The 21,067-nt window shown below is 42.9% G+C and overlaps 1 protein-coding gene across 1 annotated transcript; it reads right to left on the reverse strand.

Moving 5' to 3' along the window:
• Positions 1-4,171: 4,171 nt before the first annotated feature.
• Positions 4,172-4,582, reverse strand: LOC142445593 (putative inactive deoxyuridine 5'-triphosphate nucleotidohydrolase-like protein FLJ16323). Its single transcript, XM_075547551.1, has one exon. It carries the CDS (start codon positions 4,580-4,582, stop codon positions 4,172-4,174), a length of 411 nt encoding a protein of 136 aa, XP_075403666.1.
• Between the last annotated feature and the right edge of the window lie 16,485 nt (positions 4,583-21,067).

A 21,067-nucleotide genomic window follows, 5' to 3' on the forward strand; every position in this document is an offset into this window, starting at 1 on the left:
GTCAGCTATCAGGCAGCAAGGAGGTCCACTTACTTCTCTGTAGGGCACATAGAAGGTGAAGATATCTGCCTAAATGCTCACATTTGGATAAGGTTCCAGGGCCAAAGGACAGATGCTTCCTCTTTACACCTGCTGAATTAAAGAATGTTGCACAGAGCATGTGGGACTCATCTGTCCAACTCAGGTCAGCTCCCTGGACACCATGTTCTCCACCATGCCCTAGGAATGAAAACAAGCAGGTCCCCACAGAGTGATCCCATATTACCAAAATACAGTATTCTAAGGGCACAGGAGCATTCCTGGAAGAGAGGTCACCACCCAGTCAGGACTCTTTCACTGATAGGCTCTCCTAGGAAGGGTTGTGAAAGGGAATGGGGAAGACATATGGGGACAAGGAGAAATGGACCCCCTGGTCGTATACTGGTTAGGCTTTGGGTTGTGAAACACATGGTCAGCAGTTCTAATCCAAAAGCAATTCCTTCTGGTGAAAGATGGGGTTTTCTAATCCTATAACCATAAGAGTCTCAGAAACCCACCAAGGGGGTCACTATGAGCTGTCATTGACTTCATGGCAGGGAGCTCGGGTTTTTGCTTTGGTCAGAACTGAAGGCTGACTGTGAGATGTCTCGGCCAGCTGCTTCAGAGTCATTTGCCCCTTCGCTTCACACTCCCATCCACCCAGTCCACTCTCTGCCTCTTTAAGGTCAAAGGGAGCAGCCCCTCCCCACGTCACCTCTCACAGCACTTGTGAATCTAAAACCAAGCAATCCTGTCTTTTCCAAGAAATTGGGTGTTTTTGACAGCCGGACACCATTAGCTTTCTTCACCACATTTGTTTATGCGTGTCTGGGGTCTTAAAAGCCTGAAGATAAACAAGCAGCCATGTAGCTGAGAAGCAACAAAGCCCACTAGCCTATATGATCATGAGGTGTCTATGGGCTCAGGTATCAGGCATCTAAGTCCCAGAACAAAATCATACCCAAAGTGGATGGGGGTGGTTGTGGTGCCTGGAGTGGAGACTCAAACCCCATCTGTAGGAAATTGGACATCCCCTCACAGAAGGGTCACAAGGAAGTGATGAGCCAGTCAGGGCTCAGTATAGCACTGAAGAAACACACAACTTCCCACTAGTTCTTTAATGCTTTCTTTCCCCCACTATCATGACCTCTATTCTACCTTACAAATCAGATTGGACCAGACATGCACACTGCTAAGATAAGAGCCCTCAACACATGTAATCCTGGATAGATAAGCCCCTCACAGCCAACAATGAGGATAGAGAGACCAGGAGGATAAGGGGAAGGTTGGTGGAGAAAGGGGGAATTTATCACAAGGATCAACATATTGCCCTCTCCAAGGGGGACGAACTATAGAAAAGTGGGTGAAGGGCGACAGAGGACAATGTAAGATATGAAAATAATAATCTATAACTCATCAGGGGTTCATGATGGAGGATGTGTGGGGGAGGGATTAAATGAAGAGCTGATATCAAGGGCTCAAGTAGAAAGAAAATGCTTTGAAAATGATGATGGCAGCATATATACAAATGTGCTTGACACAATGAATGAATGTATATGGATTGTGATATAGAGATATAAGAGTCACCAATAAGGTATTTAATTAAAAAAAAGAAGAAATACCAGGTTCTTGTGGAAAGGTCTTTCAGTCCATTCCTTCCTTGACTTGGGTTGTGAAGAACAATACCCCTGTCCTGGGACACAATTCCCACACTGTGAATCTGGGGAGGTTCAGAAAGTAGTGTTCTTCCCACACAATCTCCAACCCCTCTCTATGTGACCAATGAAAGAAAGAGATCACTGTTTCAGGAGGTCAGAGAAAATTATCCACGGGCTGCCACAGGCCAATCTTCCTTTTATTTGTCCATTGGAAACCTGCTTCATACTCTGAGGTCATCTGTGGGTTTATTTGCTTGGCTTCAAAAGGTTTTTCCTTTTCACATTATAACTGTTGGTGGTAGTGATACCAGGTCATTGCCTTTGATTCTCAAGAACACTGGTGTTAGCCCTGATATGTCCTCAATACCCTTCCATTGGTAGGAATTCCGCTGACACCTTGATTGGAAATAACAGTTGGTGTTCACATGTCTCCTTTAGGGGCAACATGTCTAACCTCATCTGATTTCCTTTTTGTTTTGGGCTATTTCAGATGAAAATCTTTGTGGATTGTTTTTTCCAGATGAAAATTGAGTTTATTCCAGTTAGCTGTCCTAAATTCTTTGCCTTAATGGGAAAACATTAAGTCTTCAAAGTCTTGCTTCAATAAATTCCTTGCATCAAATTCTCCACTTGTCTTCTTATCTAACAGTGTCTGGCCAACAGATTGTGGGTGGTTATCATATGGCACACATGTGTTGTGGTCAACAGGGAAGTTCATAGTATCACAGTTTTTTTTTCCCAAAGGCTGCTTGAGATTCAAGGCTGACAAGAGAAGATATATTAGATGGAACCCTCTCACACTACTTCACAGAGATTTCCATTTGTACAGCCACGAGTGAAATTTCTCCTATGATTTCTATGATTTCAGTAAAATTTCTCCTATGATTGCTATGACTTTTAAGGAGAAACACACTCAATCACTTTTCACAACTAATAGCACTACTATGATTTCACATGCCTTTGTGATAGTGTGATAGAACTGCTTGGTTCTCACTCATTCAATGTACTTCTATGGCTTTTCTATTATCAATTATATTTCACCTCCTTCTAAATTTTAGTGATTCTGCAGGGTTGTGTTAGCACAAGTTGACTAGAAACACAAATCCAGTAACACTCCTAAATGTATAAGAAAGAGCTTTATATCAAGACCTAAGTATATATGGAAAAGACATCCTTTCCCAGTTTGACCCAAGCCCATAAGTCAAATACAAATCCATGAGTCAATTTCAGACTCATTTAGCCACATGCAATGGTGCCAATTGCAGGATCATCACAGGCTGGTGGATGCACAATCTCTTGGGTTCTGGCAGCAACCAGGAGCAGCCAGCGGGAGGTGAAGGCAGAGAGGAAGGAGGAGGTCACCATCAGGCTGTGACCTCATTGACAGGCTAAACGCCTCCCTTACACTTTTATAAAGATTCAAGTTGACCGGAAATTATATAACTATGTGTTAGGCAGCATCCTCTAGATTAACAAAACAGGCCACTTATGATTTTATATATAGGGATAGAATTCCATAGCAAAAAGGGATATGACAGCTAATTAGTCCACACAGCACTACAGAGGGTTCAGTTCAATTCACTTCAGTGGAACACTCAATATACTAGAAGTACTTCAACTCTAGAGGCCTCCAGGTTCCAAGGTCAAGGAAGTAGAAAGATGAGTCTTCTCTTGGGCAATGCAGGCAGAGTCCACTCACAGGCAGCAAAATGCAGGCCAGATCACCAATAGTCAGCAGCTCAGGAGCTTATAGGAGAATAACTGGATGAAATATCAAACTTAAGTAACACAATGCAACAGGACCCACCAGCCTCAAGCTCAAGCATTGGACACACCATCAGAGTGGGGAAGCATGTCTCAAAGGAACCTCAAGTTCTAGCCACATGATCCCAGGGTTGCTGTCCCACAGGTAGTGTAGCTCCCAAGTTCAGACAGATAACTACCTAGAGCAGCTTCATTCTAGTCCAATCAGCAGAGAGCAAGAGAGAGAAGGGAGGGCCTTGCTGAGTCATTAATCTCTTTGACCACTAATCAAACTTCAAACTAATGAATGCCACATGGTCCCATTGGCCAGCTTGGCACAAAAAACCTACGTATCACAGTTTACCACTTGCCAACTTGGAACCTATAAACAATTCTTTAGTCATATGTAATTTCTAAAAATTAATTAAATCACACTCAGACCAAACATCATGCACCTATCATACATATAAATGAAGACACAGTGAATCTAATTATATGAGATATATCATAAATGAAAAAATGAAAGATATTAAATAAACACATATAAAGATGATAAACTGACAATCACAAACCTCACATTTGCAATTAATCATATGGTGGGTAGAACTACCCATTCTGTATTACCTCTACCCTCGGCAGCCTCAGGTGGCCATGTTTTTTTGCCTGGTGGTGTTACCCAGACCTTCATTCCTGTGGAGTCTGAGTCACTAGACATTCTATCAGGATTAGGTTGCTGTAGTTTACCATTTACTTTAATCACGGGTCATGGTAGTACTAAGATTCCCAACCGGATCTTCTGGATTCAGGACATATTCTTCTTTACCTCCATTATGTAGCACCAGTCCACTTTCTTCTTGGTAATTAGGATCAATCACAACACTCATTACAGTGACACCCTTCATGACCTGTGGATCCACAGGCATGAGGAGGCCAAAGTGTCCAGGGAGCATTCTCAGTTGCCAGTTGAAAGAAATTAGTGCTCTATTTCCAGGTGGAAGAGTTCCTTCCTTTGGGACTAGGACCTCCAGGCCTGAAGAGCCTAGGGTTGCTGGTACAGGAAGCAAAAATGCTGAAAGTGAACCATTCAGAGTAATAGTGAGTGGTGCCACTTGAGCTTCCACGTCTTGTTTCCTGGACCCAAGGATCCTGGCTATTGGAGACATAGCACCATAAATTGGCCACTGGTTTATAATGTATATACCCTCCTAGAGAACATTGCCACAGCCCTGCAAGGTGTTGCCACCTCGCTGGTATTACCATTGTGTCTGTAGGAGGCCATTCCATTGTTCTATCAAGCCAGCTGCATCAGGATGATGAACGACATGATAGGATCAGTGCATTCCATGGGCATGGGCCCATTGTTGCACATCATTTGTGTGAAGTAAGTTCCTTGATGTGAAGCAATGTTTGTGGGATGCCATGCCTGTGGATAAGGCATTCTGTAAGTCTACAATGATAATTTTGTCAGAAGCATTGCATGCAGGGAAGGCAAATCCGTATCCAGAGTAGGTGTCTATCCCTGTTCACGAATTGCTCCGTGGTTACTTTGCCCTCAAGGTTTGTCACATCGTGGTGGTGTCTGCATGCACACTCCCATTTCTGTGGAGACTTAAATACGCTCCCCCTGGGTGGGTTAGTGCCCTGTTCTCCCAGGACCATTGTCTTATGGTACTGCCTAGGACTTCTAGCACAATGTTGAAAGAAGTCTGGATAATGGATATCCTGATTGGGTTCCCCTATTCAGAGGAAATATTTTCACTTTTCTTCACTGAGTATAATATTGGCTATTGGCTTTTTGTATTTGACCATTAATGTATTGGGAATTTTCCCTCCAATCCCATCCTGAGAGTTTTTATTGGGAATGTGTGCTGGATATTATCAAATTCTTTTTCTGCATCAATTGATATAATCATACAATACTCGACATTTTCTTGTTAATATGATGGTTTTCATTAATTGTTTTTCAAATGTTGAACCATCCCTGCATCCTGGTATGAATCCCAGTTGGTCATGTATTATTATTATTATGATTGATATGCCGTTGGATTCTATTGGTCAGACTATTTAGTTTTTGAGGATATTTGTATCAATATTCATGAGAGCTATAGGTCTGTAGTTCTCTATCCTATTGGGGCTTTGTGTGGTTTGGTAGGAGTTTGCTGTCCCTTCCTCTGTTCCAGAGAAGTTCGTGTAGGGTTGGTGTCAGCTCTTCTCTGAGTGCTTCCTAGAATTCTCCGTGAAGCCATCGGGACTGGGGCTTTGTTGTTGTTGGGAGCTACTTGATGGTCTTATCTATTTCTTCTTTTGTTCTGGGTCTGTTCAAGTTCTGAATGTCCATCGGTGGTAATTTAGGGAGAGAGTGGTTTTCTAGGTCTTTGTCCCTGTCCTCCAAGTTATTGAATTTGTTAGCATGCAGTCTTTTGCTGTTGGATCGAGCTCCACAGATATCTATAAGATCAATTTGATTGATGGTCGTGTTCAGCTGCTCTGTTTGCTTATTGAGTTTCTTACTTGTGAAGCTATCTTACTTTGTGTGTGGTGTATTAAAATCACCTACTATAATTGTTGATCTAGTGATTTCTCCTTCATCTCTTTAAAAATGTGCTTGATAAATTTCAAGGCTCTCCCTTTGGATTCACATAAATTTGTTATGTTTATGTCTTACTGATCTATCGAACCATGGAACATTATGTAAAGCCCATTCTTTTCTCTTGTTTACTGGTGTACCTTGACATCTATTTTGGCAGCGATTGATAGGTCCACCCCTTCTTTTTTCTTCATGTTTCTCGTTGATTACAACTAGCTTGGTATAATTTTGGCTGACCCATTATTCTCAAGCTGTTTTTGTATGTGAGTTTCAGATGTGTGTTTTGAAGGCTCTCTAACCCAATCTGCTATTCCTTGTCTTTTTATGTGTGCATTTAACCCTTTAACATTAGTGTAAGTTAATGTAACTGCTGATGGGATAATCATCATTGACTATTTGTGCTTGATATTTTCCTTTCTTCCCCATTTATAGGGTGGTGCATGTGTGTGAGGAGGTCATACTTTTTTCTTATTCTCCATTTGATCTGTGAGAGTTTGGGTGCTATTTTCCGTGTTATGCTTTCTGGTATTGTCACGTCCTCTGGTAATCGTATGTTCCTGTGATGAGGTGGATGTTTTTCTGCCCATTCAACACTGGGTAGTACATTTTGTAGTGCTAGTTGTATTTTTACGTATTCTATAGATAGTTCCTTATTTGAGGCAACTTTTATTTTACTTTAGATTTAATGGATAAAAGATTCTTAGGCTGTATTTGTTGCCTTCCAACCTTCAGAATATATTGTTGCAATTTTTTCTGTCCCCCACAATCTCTGCAGAGAGATCTGAGCTTATTATTATCTGTTTACCTTTGTATGTGACTGATTTTTCCTCTCTAGCTGCTCTCAGGTGTCTCTCCTTTTCTTTGTGATTGGGTAGTTTGACTACTACATGCCTTGATGTGTTTTTATGCAGGGGGCATGACGGAGTAATCTAGGTGTTCTCTCATGTTCCCGGATGGTTCTCGTCTTCTTCTATGTGATATGGAGGAAATTTTCTTCCAAGAATCTCCTTAGTGTTTTAATTGCAGGCTCTTTTGTTTGTCACTGCTGAGGGCCCCCAGGAGCTTGAATATTGTTATGATTCATGACATCCCGGATCACCCTCAGGATTTTTCCAGTTCCTTTTGCTTTTGTTTGATTGCTTCTCTTGTTTGCTGGATTCTGCTTGGTTAGCTTTGAGTTAGCTTATCTGATTTTCCATTTCTCTTATTCTATTTTTGAGCACACTCATCTTGTTCCTTAATTCTTCCAGCTTATCCCTTAACACCTGGATTCCCTTTAAGTGTTAGGATTCTTTTATCTTTCAATTTGTTTCTATTTTCAAGATTGATCCCCTAAATTCTTGTAAAGTCACAATACATGCTCTTAAATTTTCTATCTGGCAGCTCAAGGGCTGCTTCTCCTGTGTAAACTGTTGCGTTTGGGTTTTCGCTTTCTCTAGTTTTTCTTTGTGGTAGCTTTTGGTGGAAGGTGTGTTCTGTGTCGCATGGAGATGAAATGAGGTGCTGCACTGGCTTCTGGGGTTTGTAGGGACAGGGGGATGGCTCCACAGGTTAGGGGATAATCAGCCCGGTGCCAGGAAAGGTTTGATGTATAGATAATAAGGTGTTTTTGGTGAATAGGAGAAATCAGATACACTTGTCCTGGAGAATATTTTATTTAGTTGTATTATCTTAGGAAGCCTTACTGTTAAGTGAGTTACATTTTATTGAGTTGACTAAGAGGGTTGTGGGGGATATATTTTCACTTAGTAAGTTCGAGGAGAATGTTTATTATCAAGGCGTGGAAGCAAGTTCTAGAGGTTGTTTGGTTTGGTCGCATGCGGTGTATTTTAAATCTACCAGAGTTCTTTATCAGTCTTCTTGATTTTCGTGGTCTAACAACAGGAGTATAGAGCAGGCGATTCTTCTCTTTTAATATCTTTAAGCCTTTAGACTGTGTGGCATGTGATGAATATGGTAATAAAACTGTTAACATTTTTAAAGTTACAATCGTAAAAAATTCTTAAAGACAGTTCTACCTGGGTAAACTATATGATGTTGAAAGTGAGCCAAATAATGTCTAGTCTTCTTGGCAGTGGTTGAAAGGACAATAAATGCTCCACAAATCCTAAAAGCAATGTAGAACCAGAACATTAACAGTAAAGATCACTTCTAGTGGTCAGTGATATATTACAAACGTTCAGGGAGATATAAAATTCAAAATGCAATTTTGCCACCGTGTGGTGGAAACTTTATAGTGGTGTTCAGTGTAAGGAAAACCCTTGCATACCTCCTTTTTCTTGTCAGATCCAATGCCAGGCATTGGTGATTAGCGAAGCAGAAACCTTTCTTGATTCTACCCATGGTTCTTCTAGTCTTTTGGCACAGGGAAACAAATAAGCCAACAAGCTTACATTCACTGGATCACTATTGGCATAGTGGTTATGAGTTGGGCTTCTGCCGGGGTCCAGCTCCAGGAGGGTTGAACTGGATACCTGAAGGAGGTGTGGAGTCAGTGAACACAGATGAGACAGACACGAGAGATGTTCTAGTAGAAGAAATATCTGTTGAATTATTCCAACCAGCTTTATTTATACATTTGCAGATCACTACATAAAAAACAATGCCTTATGATTAAATCTAAAGTCACCCTTATTGTTTCCACTAAAACTTGACAAAAAGTCATTATAAGGTCTGTACTTTTTTTCTGTCACTTTCTATCCTCTTCCTGTACTGTTTGTCTTATATGTCACATGCTATTCTTGATTGAGGTGTTCAGAAAATTTGGTTAGACTCATATCCTATTCACTGCCCTATTTTCTGCTTACAATATCCCTTTCCTAGTTGACTAACTTAACATAATGGAACTGCCTCATGTGCTACTTCAAAACCTACATTACTCTAAAAATATCTACAAGCAGTTAAATGCTTCTCAAATACTTTCCTTTATAAGCTCTCCCATGATAACTGCCCCATTGTCTACCTAGGTCTCTTTTATTTTCTGTATTCCTGAGGCACCAAGGGGAGCCAAACCATCTGATTCTTTGCCAAAGACTTATTGTTTCCCATTTTACGTGTTTTCTATTAATGTTAACCATTCTCTCTCCTTCTATGTAAGCCCCTGTCCAAGGTAAAGGGGCATCAGTTGGGGGAAGCAGTTTATAAGGTCCTCTATATCAGGGAGGCCAAAAGAGTCCCCCACTACCTAATCTGAATGGAATCCAGGGTTTTTCGGTGGGTTTCATTTTCTCCTCAGACCTCAACTTTTGGGTTTCTCCTTCACTCACTTCCCACCGACCCCCTCAGAATTCCCAAAGATATCTCAGTGTCTAAGCCTCTCCAATGCTTCAGTTAAAGAAAGCCCTGTCATATTGAAACAAGTTTTACATATGGCTTCATTCAAACTTCTCAAGACTGCCACGAATCCACTCTAGGTGTGGTAAACATGACAACGCACAAAATCCCCAAGAATGGAATTAACAACTGTAAATATTTGAAGGAGGTTGGAAACCTGGGAAGCTCTGCTCTGCAGATGCTCCTTCCACCAGGCTGGAGCTTTGCTAGACAGCATGATTGGGATGGCTTCTAACAGGCTGTAAACCCAAGGTCAGCAGTTGGAAACGAGCAATGGCTCTCAGGGGAGGTGGGTGAGATGGGCCTTTCTACTCCCATAAAGAGCTACAGACTCAGAAATCCACGGGGCAGATATACCCTGTCCTATAGAGTTGTCAGGAATCAAAATTGATTACATGGCAATGAGATTTTGTGTTTGTTTGTTTTACTACAGGACAATACTTTGAAGGTAATGTGGCCATGTTGTCAGGAGAGACTAGTCGCTGGAGGAGGACATCAGAGTTGGTAAAATAGGGTGGTGGTTAAAAAGAGGAAGACAATCGACAAGATAGATTGACCCAATGGCTGTAACCATGGGCTCTAACATAACATCAATTATAAGAACAATTGTAAGGATTGTGCAGGACCAGGCAGGATTTGGTTCTCTTGTACGTAGGGTTGCTATGAGTTGGAACTGATTTGATGGCACCTGTCAACAACATAGGACAGAGTAGTACTGCCCCTATGAGTTTCCAGACTGTAACTGTTTATGGGATTAGAAAGTCCCTTCTTTCTTTTGAGGAGGGGCTGGTGGTTTTGAAATGCTGACCTTGTGGATCCAAAGTCAAAGTGAAGCACTACACCACGAGGGTTCCCTTTGCTTCTACAGGTCAAACAAATATTTAGTAAGTTTCCCATCTCTTTCACTCCTAGAGACACAATGCTTATGTAGTCAATGCTGGAAGTGATTTAAATCAGAATGTTCTACTATTTTGACTATGGTGTTCATTATAATAACCATACCCACCTAGTCACTCTTGGTTAAATGTTACCAATTGATCCTTAAATCCATGGGCTCAATCAGACCCACTGTAGTGAGGCATCTTAATTCCATTAAGGCAGTTTCCACTTTCCAATCTGACATACATAAGCAAGCAATGGCAGCTGTGTTCAAACAGCCTGGCGCTCCTTTAGCAAATTTGTTCCTCACTGTTGTAGTACAAAGTCTCTTGTTAGAGGGGTAGCAGTCATAATAAATATGCTCCCTGGGAACACTGAATACTATCCTGTATGGCATCTGCCTCAGACAGTGCTCCAGGCAATGTCAGGTGACATCACGCACAGTGTGTTGCTCTATTACAATTTGGATGAAGAGATACTGGTTTCACAGTAAGGATTCCATAGATGAAGAAGGAGTGATATCTTCAGTGAAAGTAATATGGACTGCTGAAAGAATAAATAGCTCTATCTTGGAATAAGTACAGCCAGAATGCTCCTGAGAGACAAGGATGACAAGACCCCATGTAAATGCACTTGGACATGTGACCAGGGTAGGCCAGATCCTGGAGAAGGACATCATGCTCGGTAAAGTAGAAGGGCAGCAAAAAAGAGGAAGGCCCTAGAGGAGATGGACGGACACAGTGACTGCCAACAATGGGCTCAGACAATGAGTTTTATATAAAACTCATCCTTTACAAATGTGCTTGACACAATGCATGTATGCAGGGATTGTGATAGAGGTGTATGCACCCCAAATAAAACAATTAAAAAAGAAAACAAAGCAAAACTCATTCTTATACATGTACAAGTCTCACTGGATTCATTTCTCTGGTCTACCCAGACTAACACATGCTGCAAGGTGGGGAGAGAGCTCGATGTGGCATCTACTTCTGTAAACATTTGAAGCCTTGCTGGAAAACTCTGTGGGGCTGCTCTGCTCTGTCTCATACGGTCACTGTGTGTCGAATTCCATGGCAATGGGTTTGTTCTGGGCTTTTAATTTCACAATGCAATGGGCGGCCTAAGTGACCATATTGGTTTGTTTGTGCATTTGTTTGCTTCTTAAACTCATGACTGCCTTTTACAGCTGATGAGCAGAGGTCAGATGCCAGGCCTTCAGGGACTTGTGTAAAATCATTTTCCAAATTCCAAACTACTTAATATTTCCTTGAAAAATGTTCTGGAAAGCAAACCCTGAGCCACCTCCTTTCCTGCACTACTGATCATCTTAGCTTTTCAAAATTATTTTTATTTCATTTATTACCAAATTATGTGTAATTTTATCTTCAGGTTTCCTTAAATATGTTCAGCATCATTGAGCAGGGTTGGAGACAATCCTGGATGTATGATCATATATTTTTCTTCTTAGTAGGAATGACTTTTGCTGAATATTAAAATAATACTGTACAACTTGACAAGAGGAGGAATGAAGTCTGTGAATTTTCACGTATCCTAAAATTGTACAAAAGGAGTGGAATTGGCAACACTGTTAAGGGCCACACAGGAAAATTGCTGTTAATAATTATATTACTATTGTTGACAGAGTTACAGACAAATAAATTATAGACAAGTTATTCTGAGGATATAAAAGCAACTTTTTGTGATTACGTAAGGAATGTTATTTTGAATTACAAATGATCTTCCTGGGCTGACACTAAGAATTTTATGACATGGCATGAAGGATGGTTGGCCGCTCCTCAAACTAATCTTTTATTTCCACCTATTTAACCTAAACATGGCCAACTGGTGGAAATTGCCTTTAGCTACATAGCCACGGTTTCATATATTGGAAATATTGGAGGTACAAGTTGCTCATCTTCCATTTATAGCTTTACACTCAAAGAAACTCATTATGTAACCTCTTGTGTGTACTACTGTCCTATGTACCCAATTATTGCTATTAAAATTTTAATTATTGACTTCTTGATGAGAACTGTTACTTGCAGCAATTGTAAATTTCATACCTGCAACCTGCCCCTTTCCCCAAAAATATATTTCAGAGGACATCACTGAAGCTGCAGCTCAGGGAGAGGGGCCTGTCTAATCAGAGCACACATGAGCAAATGAAGGGGGAGCAAGAGAGAGTGGAGCACATCCTGGCCCACCAAGCCTGGAGGAAAATATCCCCGCTCAGAGCAGCCAATCCACAGAGAAGACTATAGGACCGGCCCCACTGACCCAGAGCCCTACAAGGGACAACACTGGAGACCCAGTGTGGGAATTGTGCCCGATCTGATCCCACCACTGGGGCAAAACACCAAGGGTGTGCAACAAAACAGCAAGGGAAACAGAGCAACAAAGTCCCGAGGGAATACCAAAAACAGACTTTGGGATGAAGGGCTTGGCACCCCATCACACATGACCGGAAAACACACCTAAAGGCCAAAATCCAGTCCTTGAACTAACTACTGGGTTTTCCTTCTTGCTGTTTTTGTCATTGGGGTTTTGTTGGTGGTGGTGTTGGTGGTGGAGTTTTGTTTTCTTTTGATGCTTTGTTTTGCTTTGTCTTGTTTTTGTGCATGTTATTGTTTTCCCAGGTCTGTCGAAGTAAGATAGGCTGGATGAACAATCAGGAGGAGAAAACAACGGGACCAATGATTCTGGGGAGATATGAGAGAGGGAAGATGAGAGGAAAGGAAGTGGTGTTAACAAATCCAGGGACAAGGGAACAACAAGTGATCCAAATCGTGGTAAGGAGAGTGTAGGAGGCCTGGTAGGGTATGATAACGGTAATGTAACTGAGAGGAATTACTGAAACCCAAATGAAGGCTGAGCATGAGGGTGGGATAAGTGGAAAGTAAAAGAAAATAGAGGAAAGAGCTAGGAGGCAAATGGGCATTTATAGAGGCCTAAAATACAATGTGCATATGTGACCAAGGCATCCAGTGTTTCCATTTAGGGTAAAACATCCTTATTGCAAAATCAGTAAGCTTTGGCTTATAATGTTGTGCTGTGTTGGGCGTAAGGTGATTCCTTTGCTTGCTTTATTATATTCTTTCCCTGTCACATGTTACCCTTAGCGTTTACTATACTCTGACCAAGTGCTAGATAGAGTCCTAATCATTTTTCCTACATTAATTCTTCTTTCTTTCTAAATTCCAATGTAATAATTTTTGTCACCATCCAGCCAAATGGACCTGCTGGAGTGACCACCGGAAGAAAAATAGTGGCAGTGGACTAATGATCCAAAGGTAAATTTTATTTCCAAAGTACAGATTTATATAATAATGTGGCAAGGGTACATAGCATGCATAGTGTAACAATAACTTCCTGATAAAATTGCTCAAAGCACAAACAATTCACTGGGACTAATCTTAACAAATGCAACTTTACTCATTGCATATCAGGATTTGGGAAAACATCATAAGGACACAGTGTCTTTAAGCACCCCAGAGTCACTAGTACACTTCAGTTAAAACTCAGTGATGCTCTGTAGAGAATTTTTATTATCACATTGATTTCACAGCTGGGGGTAAATGAAGCTTCTAGGTTAAGGAACTAGCTGAAGAGATCTTGGGCAGAAAGGGTCAGAGCTGAGTTTGAACCTAGGTAGTCCAGCACCAAAATAGCCAGTCACCAGCGAAGCAAGGCTGTATCAATGTTGGGTGCTGAGGAATTGATTTGGACTCACAGAAACCCAATAGGACAAAATAGTCTTGCTCTGTAGGGTTTTCTTTTCTTTTTATTCATTTTATGTAGGGGTTCCTACAACTCATCACAATCCATACATACATCCAGTGTGTCAAGCACATTTGTACATTTGTTGCCATCATCACACTCAAAGCTTTTGCTTTCTACTTGAATCCTTTGTATCAGCTCCTCCATCTCCCCTCCCTTCTCCTCGCCCATTGACCCTTGATCATTTATTAATTATTATAATTTTGACGTGTCTTACACTGTCCAACGTCTCCCTTCACCCACTTTTCTGTTGTCCATTCCCCAGGGAGGGGGTTATATGTAGATTCTTATAATTGGTTCCCCCTTTCTACCTCACCTTATCACCACCCTCCTGGTATCACCACTCTCACCACTGGTTCTGAAGTGTCCATCTGTCTTGGATTCCCAGAGCGTTTTCTTGCCAGTAATATTTTTTCCCCCAAATTTTGTTTTTCTGTTGTTGTTGAGAATATAAACAGCAAAATACATACCAATTCAACAGTTTCTGCATGCATAATTCAGGGAAGTTACTACACTCTTCAACCATCCTTATCCTCCTTTGCTGAGTTGTTCCATCCCCACGAACCATCTAAGTTTCATCGAATCTTTCAAATTACTCTTATAATTGGGTCTATCTTAAGGGAGCATCAGGCTCAAGTCAAACATTCTTCACTAGGTAAGCTGAATTATTGTTAAATTTGAAGAGCATTTCAGGGGATACTTGAGCTTAAGCTTTAACAATGATCTCTGGTCAATAATTCCTGGGGTTCCTCTAGCCCCCCAGGTTCTAGAAAGTCTGGATTGTATAAGAATTTGAAACTATTTTCTCCGTTTCCCCATTTTTGATCAGGATGCCTCTCTAGAATCTTTGGTCAAAATGGTCAGTGAGCACAGTCTTGGCTGTCATCTCTGCAGAGCACATTGCCAGGTTTTTTCCCTTGGAGATTCTCAGTGTGAACAACCCAGCACTTCACTTTTGAATGCCCTGGGCTCCATGACGAGGGAATGAAAGCCTCCGGGTTTTTAAAGATTCAAACAAATGCTTGAATTCAAGGTTAATTATAAACCACTCTATTGAAATTCAGATAGAGACTGCATTGAACTTGTGGAATAACGTGAGAATCATTGATAATTACATTTTAAAATATTACCTCCGAAGTTGTGCATCTCCATTTATTAATACTCCTTTTATATCTATTAGTGTAAATCAAACTTACATCCATAAAGTTTGCATATTTCAGTTACATGTGACTGTCTGGCCTTGGCACAAGAAACTCCATTTTGAATCAGGTGCTTCCATTTTAGTTCTTGAAACTTACCCCTCACTGGCCTCCCCGCCCTTCGGCCTCTCCCTCCCTTCAGTAAACCACAAATGTCCCTAATTATATGTTGTCACTAACAGGATGCTTGCTCAGCATGTTTGATTAACTCCTACCCAATTCCCTGAAAAAGTTTAACGACTCTCTCCCCTTTTTAGAACCCTTCTGTAAGCACCACCCCCCAGCTGTGCCTACCAACAGGGGGTATAAAAAACTTCTCACGGCGCAGCTTCACTAGCTCAATACCCTGAGTTGCTGAATCTGCCTGCAAGCTTCACAATAAAGCCTGCTTCTACAACTTTGTTAATTGGATCTCTGGTTCTGTTTTGTGCCCAAATAAACCTTACAATTTGGTGCCGAGACCTAGGAGAAGTGTGCTGCTCTCCCTCTTTTGGGGTCCCCTGAGAGCCCCCTCTCTCCCCTAAATCTCCAGGATCTTTAAGCAAGGCGCTTACCTTCAGCACTCGGGAGCGTTAAAATAAAAACTAGTGTACAGCTGCCCTGGTGAGTTCCTTTAAAAATTTTTTTCTCTCTCTCCAAGCTTGGTTTCGGTTTCTTGAGCTCCGCCGGAGTCTTCCTGTCCGAGACGTGGCTGCGCTGGGAATTCTCCTTCTGCCGATCCCAGGGGTCTTGGGGGGAGTGATTGTCCTTGAGACATCTTGCCAATCTATCCCTCCTTCCTTTACTGCCGTCCTAGACAGGACTCACTTGGGGATGACTGGGTGCCTCTTGTCTGGTCTCGCTCACCCAGAAGCTGAAACCTTGCCTTTGCTCTCTCCCCCTATCTCTCCTGTATTTGTCTCCCTTCTTATGTGACCTGCCTTGACATTTATTTTCTGGCATTCCTACCCCTAACGGGACTGCTGGCAGTAGGTCTAGCTGCAGCTGCCCCCGCGCCCCCCAGACTGGACTAACACTCAGAGGGTTAGCCTAGGTCTGTTTTACCCGGCCGCGTGTTTCCTATTCACACTTCTACAGTGTCTGTAAACCACATCTTTTTATCTCCTCCTCCCTCTTACTCTCACCATGGGTGCGGGACAATCCAAAACTGACCCCACGACTCAACTGGGTTGTCTCTTTAAAAAATTTTGTGGTCTGGGGTACACTCAGACCTTGCAAAAGAAAAAGACTTGTTTTTCGCTCCAAAGTTGCCTGGCCCCAGTACCATTTTGACAAGCAGTCACATTGACCTTAGACTGGCACTTTCAATTTCAACGTTCTACAGGACCTGGACAATTTCTGCAGGAGGACTGATAAGAATTCTGAAGTCCCTTATGTGCAGGCTTTATGGGACTTACGTTCCCTCCCTGACCCTGTAGCCATTGTTCCACCCGCCAAATATTATTAGCCCGGTCCCCTCAGCAAAAAAACCCCGTTACCCAAACTCCTGAAGAGCCAACCTAGCTCCTCAGCGTGCTGCTCTCGCAGCCCAATCGGTCCTCTCCGCCCACTGCGCCGTCCGATCACCCACCCGTTAGCTCTCCCCTGTCCTCACCATTTGCCTCTCATACCCGTTTCCACAACCCTCCCGTTGCCCTTTGTCCGCTAAGAGAGGTTGCAGGAGCAGAGGGGCTTGCTTGGTCCACGTCCCTTTTTCCTTACAGGACCTGTAACAGATAGAGACCCGCCTGGGCTCTTTCACAGCAGCTCCTCTAAGTTTATTAAGGAATTTACTTACATTACTCAAACGTATGATTTAACCTGGCATGACATCCACGTAATCCTTGCTTTTACCCTTACCGCCGAGGAGCGTGTGCGAGTCTGATGCAGGTCGCCAGCTAGCAGACAAGGACCACGCCATTGAACCAAACACCCCCTTAGGGGCACACGCCATTCCCGCAGAAGACCCCGGTTGGGATTACCAGCTTGGCAGGGGGCCCAACCTTCCCCACAGAAACCTAATGCTTAGGCACCTCATTAGGGGCTTAGAAACAGTTTCCTGAAAGGTTGTCAACTATGACAAATTAAGGGAAGTCACCCAAAAGGCAGATGAAAACCCTACTTTCTTTCTTAACCGCTCTAGGAGGCACTCACAAAATATACTCATTTAGACCCAGGGTCTAAGAGCGGGGCTTCTATCTTAGCCTCTCACTTCATCTCTCAGTCAGCCCCTGACATCAGAAAGAAGCAGAAAAAGGCTAAGCAGGGCCCCGAAACCCCTATACAGGATCTGGTAAAAATGGTATTTAAAGTTTTCAACGCCCAAGAGGAGATGGATGAGGCCACTCACCAGGCGAGGGTCCAACAGATGGTGAGCCTCCATTCCCAAGCCCTGGTAGCAGCCCTAAGGCCAGCAGGTAATCCCATCCATCGCCACGCTTCCCATGGGAGCCAGCTCTTACCACCAGGAGCCTGCTTCAAATGTGGCCGAGACGGCCACTGGGAAAAAGCTTGCCCCAACCTCAAGCCTCCTAGTTAGCCGCCCGCTGTGCAAACAGCCAGGCCACTGGAAGTCGAACTGCCCGACCTGGCTCTGCCCCTGGCTCCGCAAATTTGAGGCACCAAGATCCAGGAAACTCCAGACACAGAGCTGCAAGGTATGGAGCTGCTGGGGTTCATGGACTGAAGAGGCCCTGGCTCCTCGGCTCCAGTAACACTCATTGAGCCCAGGGTCACACTCCAGGTAGCAGGTGAGTCCATCTCTTTCTTAGTGGATACGGGGCTACCTATTTGTGATCCCCCTCTCACTCATGCCCAACCTTTCCTTCCCAGATCTCTGTGGTGGGAATTGGCGGGGCCCCCTAACCCCCCGGCAAACCCACCCGCTGTTTTGCACATTTGACAAAACTCCATTTTCACACTCCTCTTTACTTATCCCCTCTTGCCCGGCCCCCTTACTAGGCAGAGACATTTTGTCTAAATTAAAGGCTACTATTTCCTTTTCTAACCCCTCAACCTCCTTTAGCCTCCTGATGGTCATGCTTACCAGCCAAGACCCCATCACTTGCACCCCGCTACCCTCTTCTATCTCCCGTTTGCCTGAAGTGTCACCAGAGGTATGGGACACAAGTACACCCTCCGTTGCTTCCCATCACACCCCAGTATTAATTAAACAAAAATATCCTGAAGTTTACCCCAACCGATCGCAGTTTCCTATTTCCAAAACCCACCGATTAGTTCTCAAGCCCATAATAGACAGATTACTAGAGCAAGGTTTGGTCACCCTTGTAAATTCACCCTGCAACACTCATATTTTACCAGTAAAGAAACACAATGGACAATACCGCCTTGTGCAGGACTTCCGCTTAATCAATGCTGCAATAGTCCCCATCACCCCTGTAGTCCCTAACCCTTACACTCTTCTTTCCCGAATGCCAACGGGCACTACCCATTTCACTGTCCTAGATCTTAAAGATGCTTTTTTTACTATTCCTATTCACCCAGATTCTCAGCTTCTTTTTGCATTCTTTTAAATTTGCTTTTAGTAAGCCGAGAGCTTGGCGATTTTGTAGGGTGACTTGTACTAAAGATATTAGCTGCTTTTGGAGGGAGACAACAGAGTTAGAAGTGGAATGCACAGCAACTTGTATTTTGTCATTAAAGGTTTGAGTTTGAATTAAAGTTTGTCCTATTGCTCCTCCTGACATCCCAGCTGCAGATAAGGAGGCAGCAAAACTGATTCCTACTAATACTGCCAGGAATACCGCTCATTTGATTCAATGGTTAGAATGATTGTATAGTTCCCACAGCCACTGGAATTTGGATTGTCCATACATCGTAAGTTGTGGGAATGCAGTGACCCGGAGGCAAGGGAAGTGGTGGAAGGCATTGAGGCATTTCGTGAGGGTTCCATTGCACCGGAAATAGTCTCCTATGGGGGCTTTGAGTGAGCCTGTAACCTTCTGGGTGTGGTCGTAGCTGGGTGGGCTTTGGGTATGTGATGTGGATGGTAAACAGCACAGGGGATAACTCACGTTAATGTTGTCTTCTGGGACAAATAATGGTATATTAGGAATGGAAGCGGGACAATTGTTACTAATTTTACCAGAGGGGAGGGAGTTTATTGGAACGCCCGCCAACAATGGATGCTAGAGAGAAGCACAGAGAAAACAGGATGAGTTTTGTATTCCAGAGGCATGTAATAAGAGGACTGCTTCCTGAATGAGTTTTACCCATTAGAAGGGCTGAGGGTTGTTGTCCTTTTTGGTTATTTGGGCTAATAGATTAAGTTCGTTGTTTCGTATTTCTTCAGCAACTTCATCTAACTTCTTGGGTGGGGAGAAACCTGGTTATATTTTTTGTGGACTTTTTAGGGTGGCTATGGGTTTCTTGCCTCAATGGGTGTAATATAGACCTCCTAAACACCTTTTCCCCATCTTGGGTCCCAGGGATCTGAGATAGGGAGTTTATACTTTCCTTGTTTATTATTGGAGAAAATATCTGAAACCAAGAAGTCCATGTGGTGTTTGCACGACCAGTAAAGACTGGACAGGCCACTGTTTACAAGAGTTTTTACCTGGTCATACAGAAAGCAGAGCATTCCAGGGTCTGTTTTACTTGCAACTATGTACTTGCTACAGTACTTGCTACTATGGAGGAGAGGACAATTCAGTTAAATGGGATGCAGACAGCCCTTCACATCCACTCTGGCCACGTGTGCTTTGCTGACAACAAGAGTTTTGCTTGATAGGTTTCTCAAACAACAAATTATCACACATAAGACCCTGGGCTTGGTAGGGTGAAGATAGGCACGGGAAAGGCAATTCTCCTTGTTTGTACCACAAGGCACAGGTGGCATTAGGTATGTGAAACTGAAGTCACCTTAGTAAAGTGTAGGGTAATAGGACCCCCAACTTGGGTTGAATACCGGGCATGACTCACTTTGGGTTTAGTTTTATTGTGGTTAGATTATGACAGTTAGGGTCACCAAGGACTTTGACCGAGCTGGGAGTAGTGAGAAGGGCAATGTATGGTCCTGCCCACTCTGGCTGTAAAGGCTGAGGCTGAAGTTCTTTCAGCAGGACTGAGTCTCTTGGGTTGTTCACTGGCAAGTCAGGTTGTGTAGGGTCAGGGTTGGGCAGACATCGGTCTAGGTGCTCCTGGAGCAGTTTCCTTAAAAGAGAAAGAAAAGGTAAATAGTTTTCAGGTGTTTGGCTTGGTAAGTTGTGATTGATTAGAAGTTCAAAAGGGCTTTAAAAGTCAGGTGTTCAAGGGGTGGCAGTGAGTTTATTTCCCAAAACATTCAGCATCTAAACTGGTCAGATTTGGAAGTGAAGACAGAAGGTCCATTTATTCTGTCTTTCAGTACTCCTTTACTGATGCCGTAGTGGTCTTGGTGATTCAGGATCTTGCACATTGTCAACCAAAATGGATTCAGGAGTCTGTCTTTGGAAAAGAATGTACTCGGTACATATGCTCTGCTGAGTTTTTGCTAAGGACATGCTGGTTTGTACTATATTTGAAATCGGGTTGTCAACACAAACTTGTTAAAATCTTTGCTTAAGTAAACAGAAAGGTGATGCTTTGGAGTTCCTCTATTGTCGTATATTTGTTGTTGTTGCTATGACTCATTAAATGGGTTCTGACTCACAGAAAGTCTGTGCACAACAGAGAAATACTGCCTCGCCCTGTGCCATCCTCACAATTGTGCTTTTCACCTGTGTGAGCGCCTTGTTGCAGCCACGGTTGCCTTATCCTCAGTGATAATGACACAGTAACAACCACCACCATTATCTTTGTGCCCGAGACAAGGTCGAATCGTTACATTACAGATTCGCCTACACTTTCTTTCATTATTAACAACCAAGAAGCCGAGATGAAGCCCACAGAGCATT

The sequence above is a fragment of the Tenrec ecaudatus genome, chromosome 4, assembly GCF_050624435.1.
Source record: "Tenrec ecaudatus isolate mTenEca1 chromosome 4, mTenEca1.hap1, whole genome shotgun sequence".
In the NCBI taxonomy this organism is placed as follows: Eukaryota; Metazoa; Chordata; class Mammalia; order Afrosoricida; family Tenrecidae; genus Tenrec; species Tenrec ecaudatus.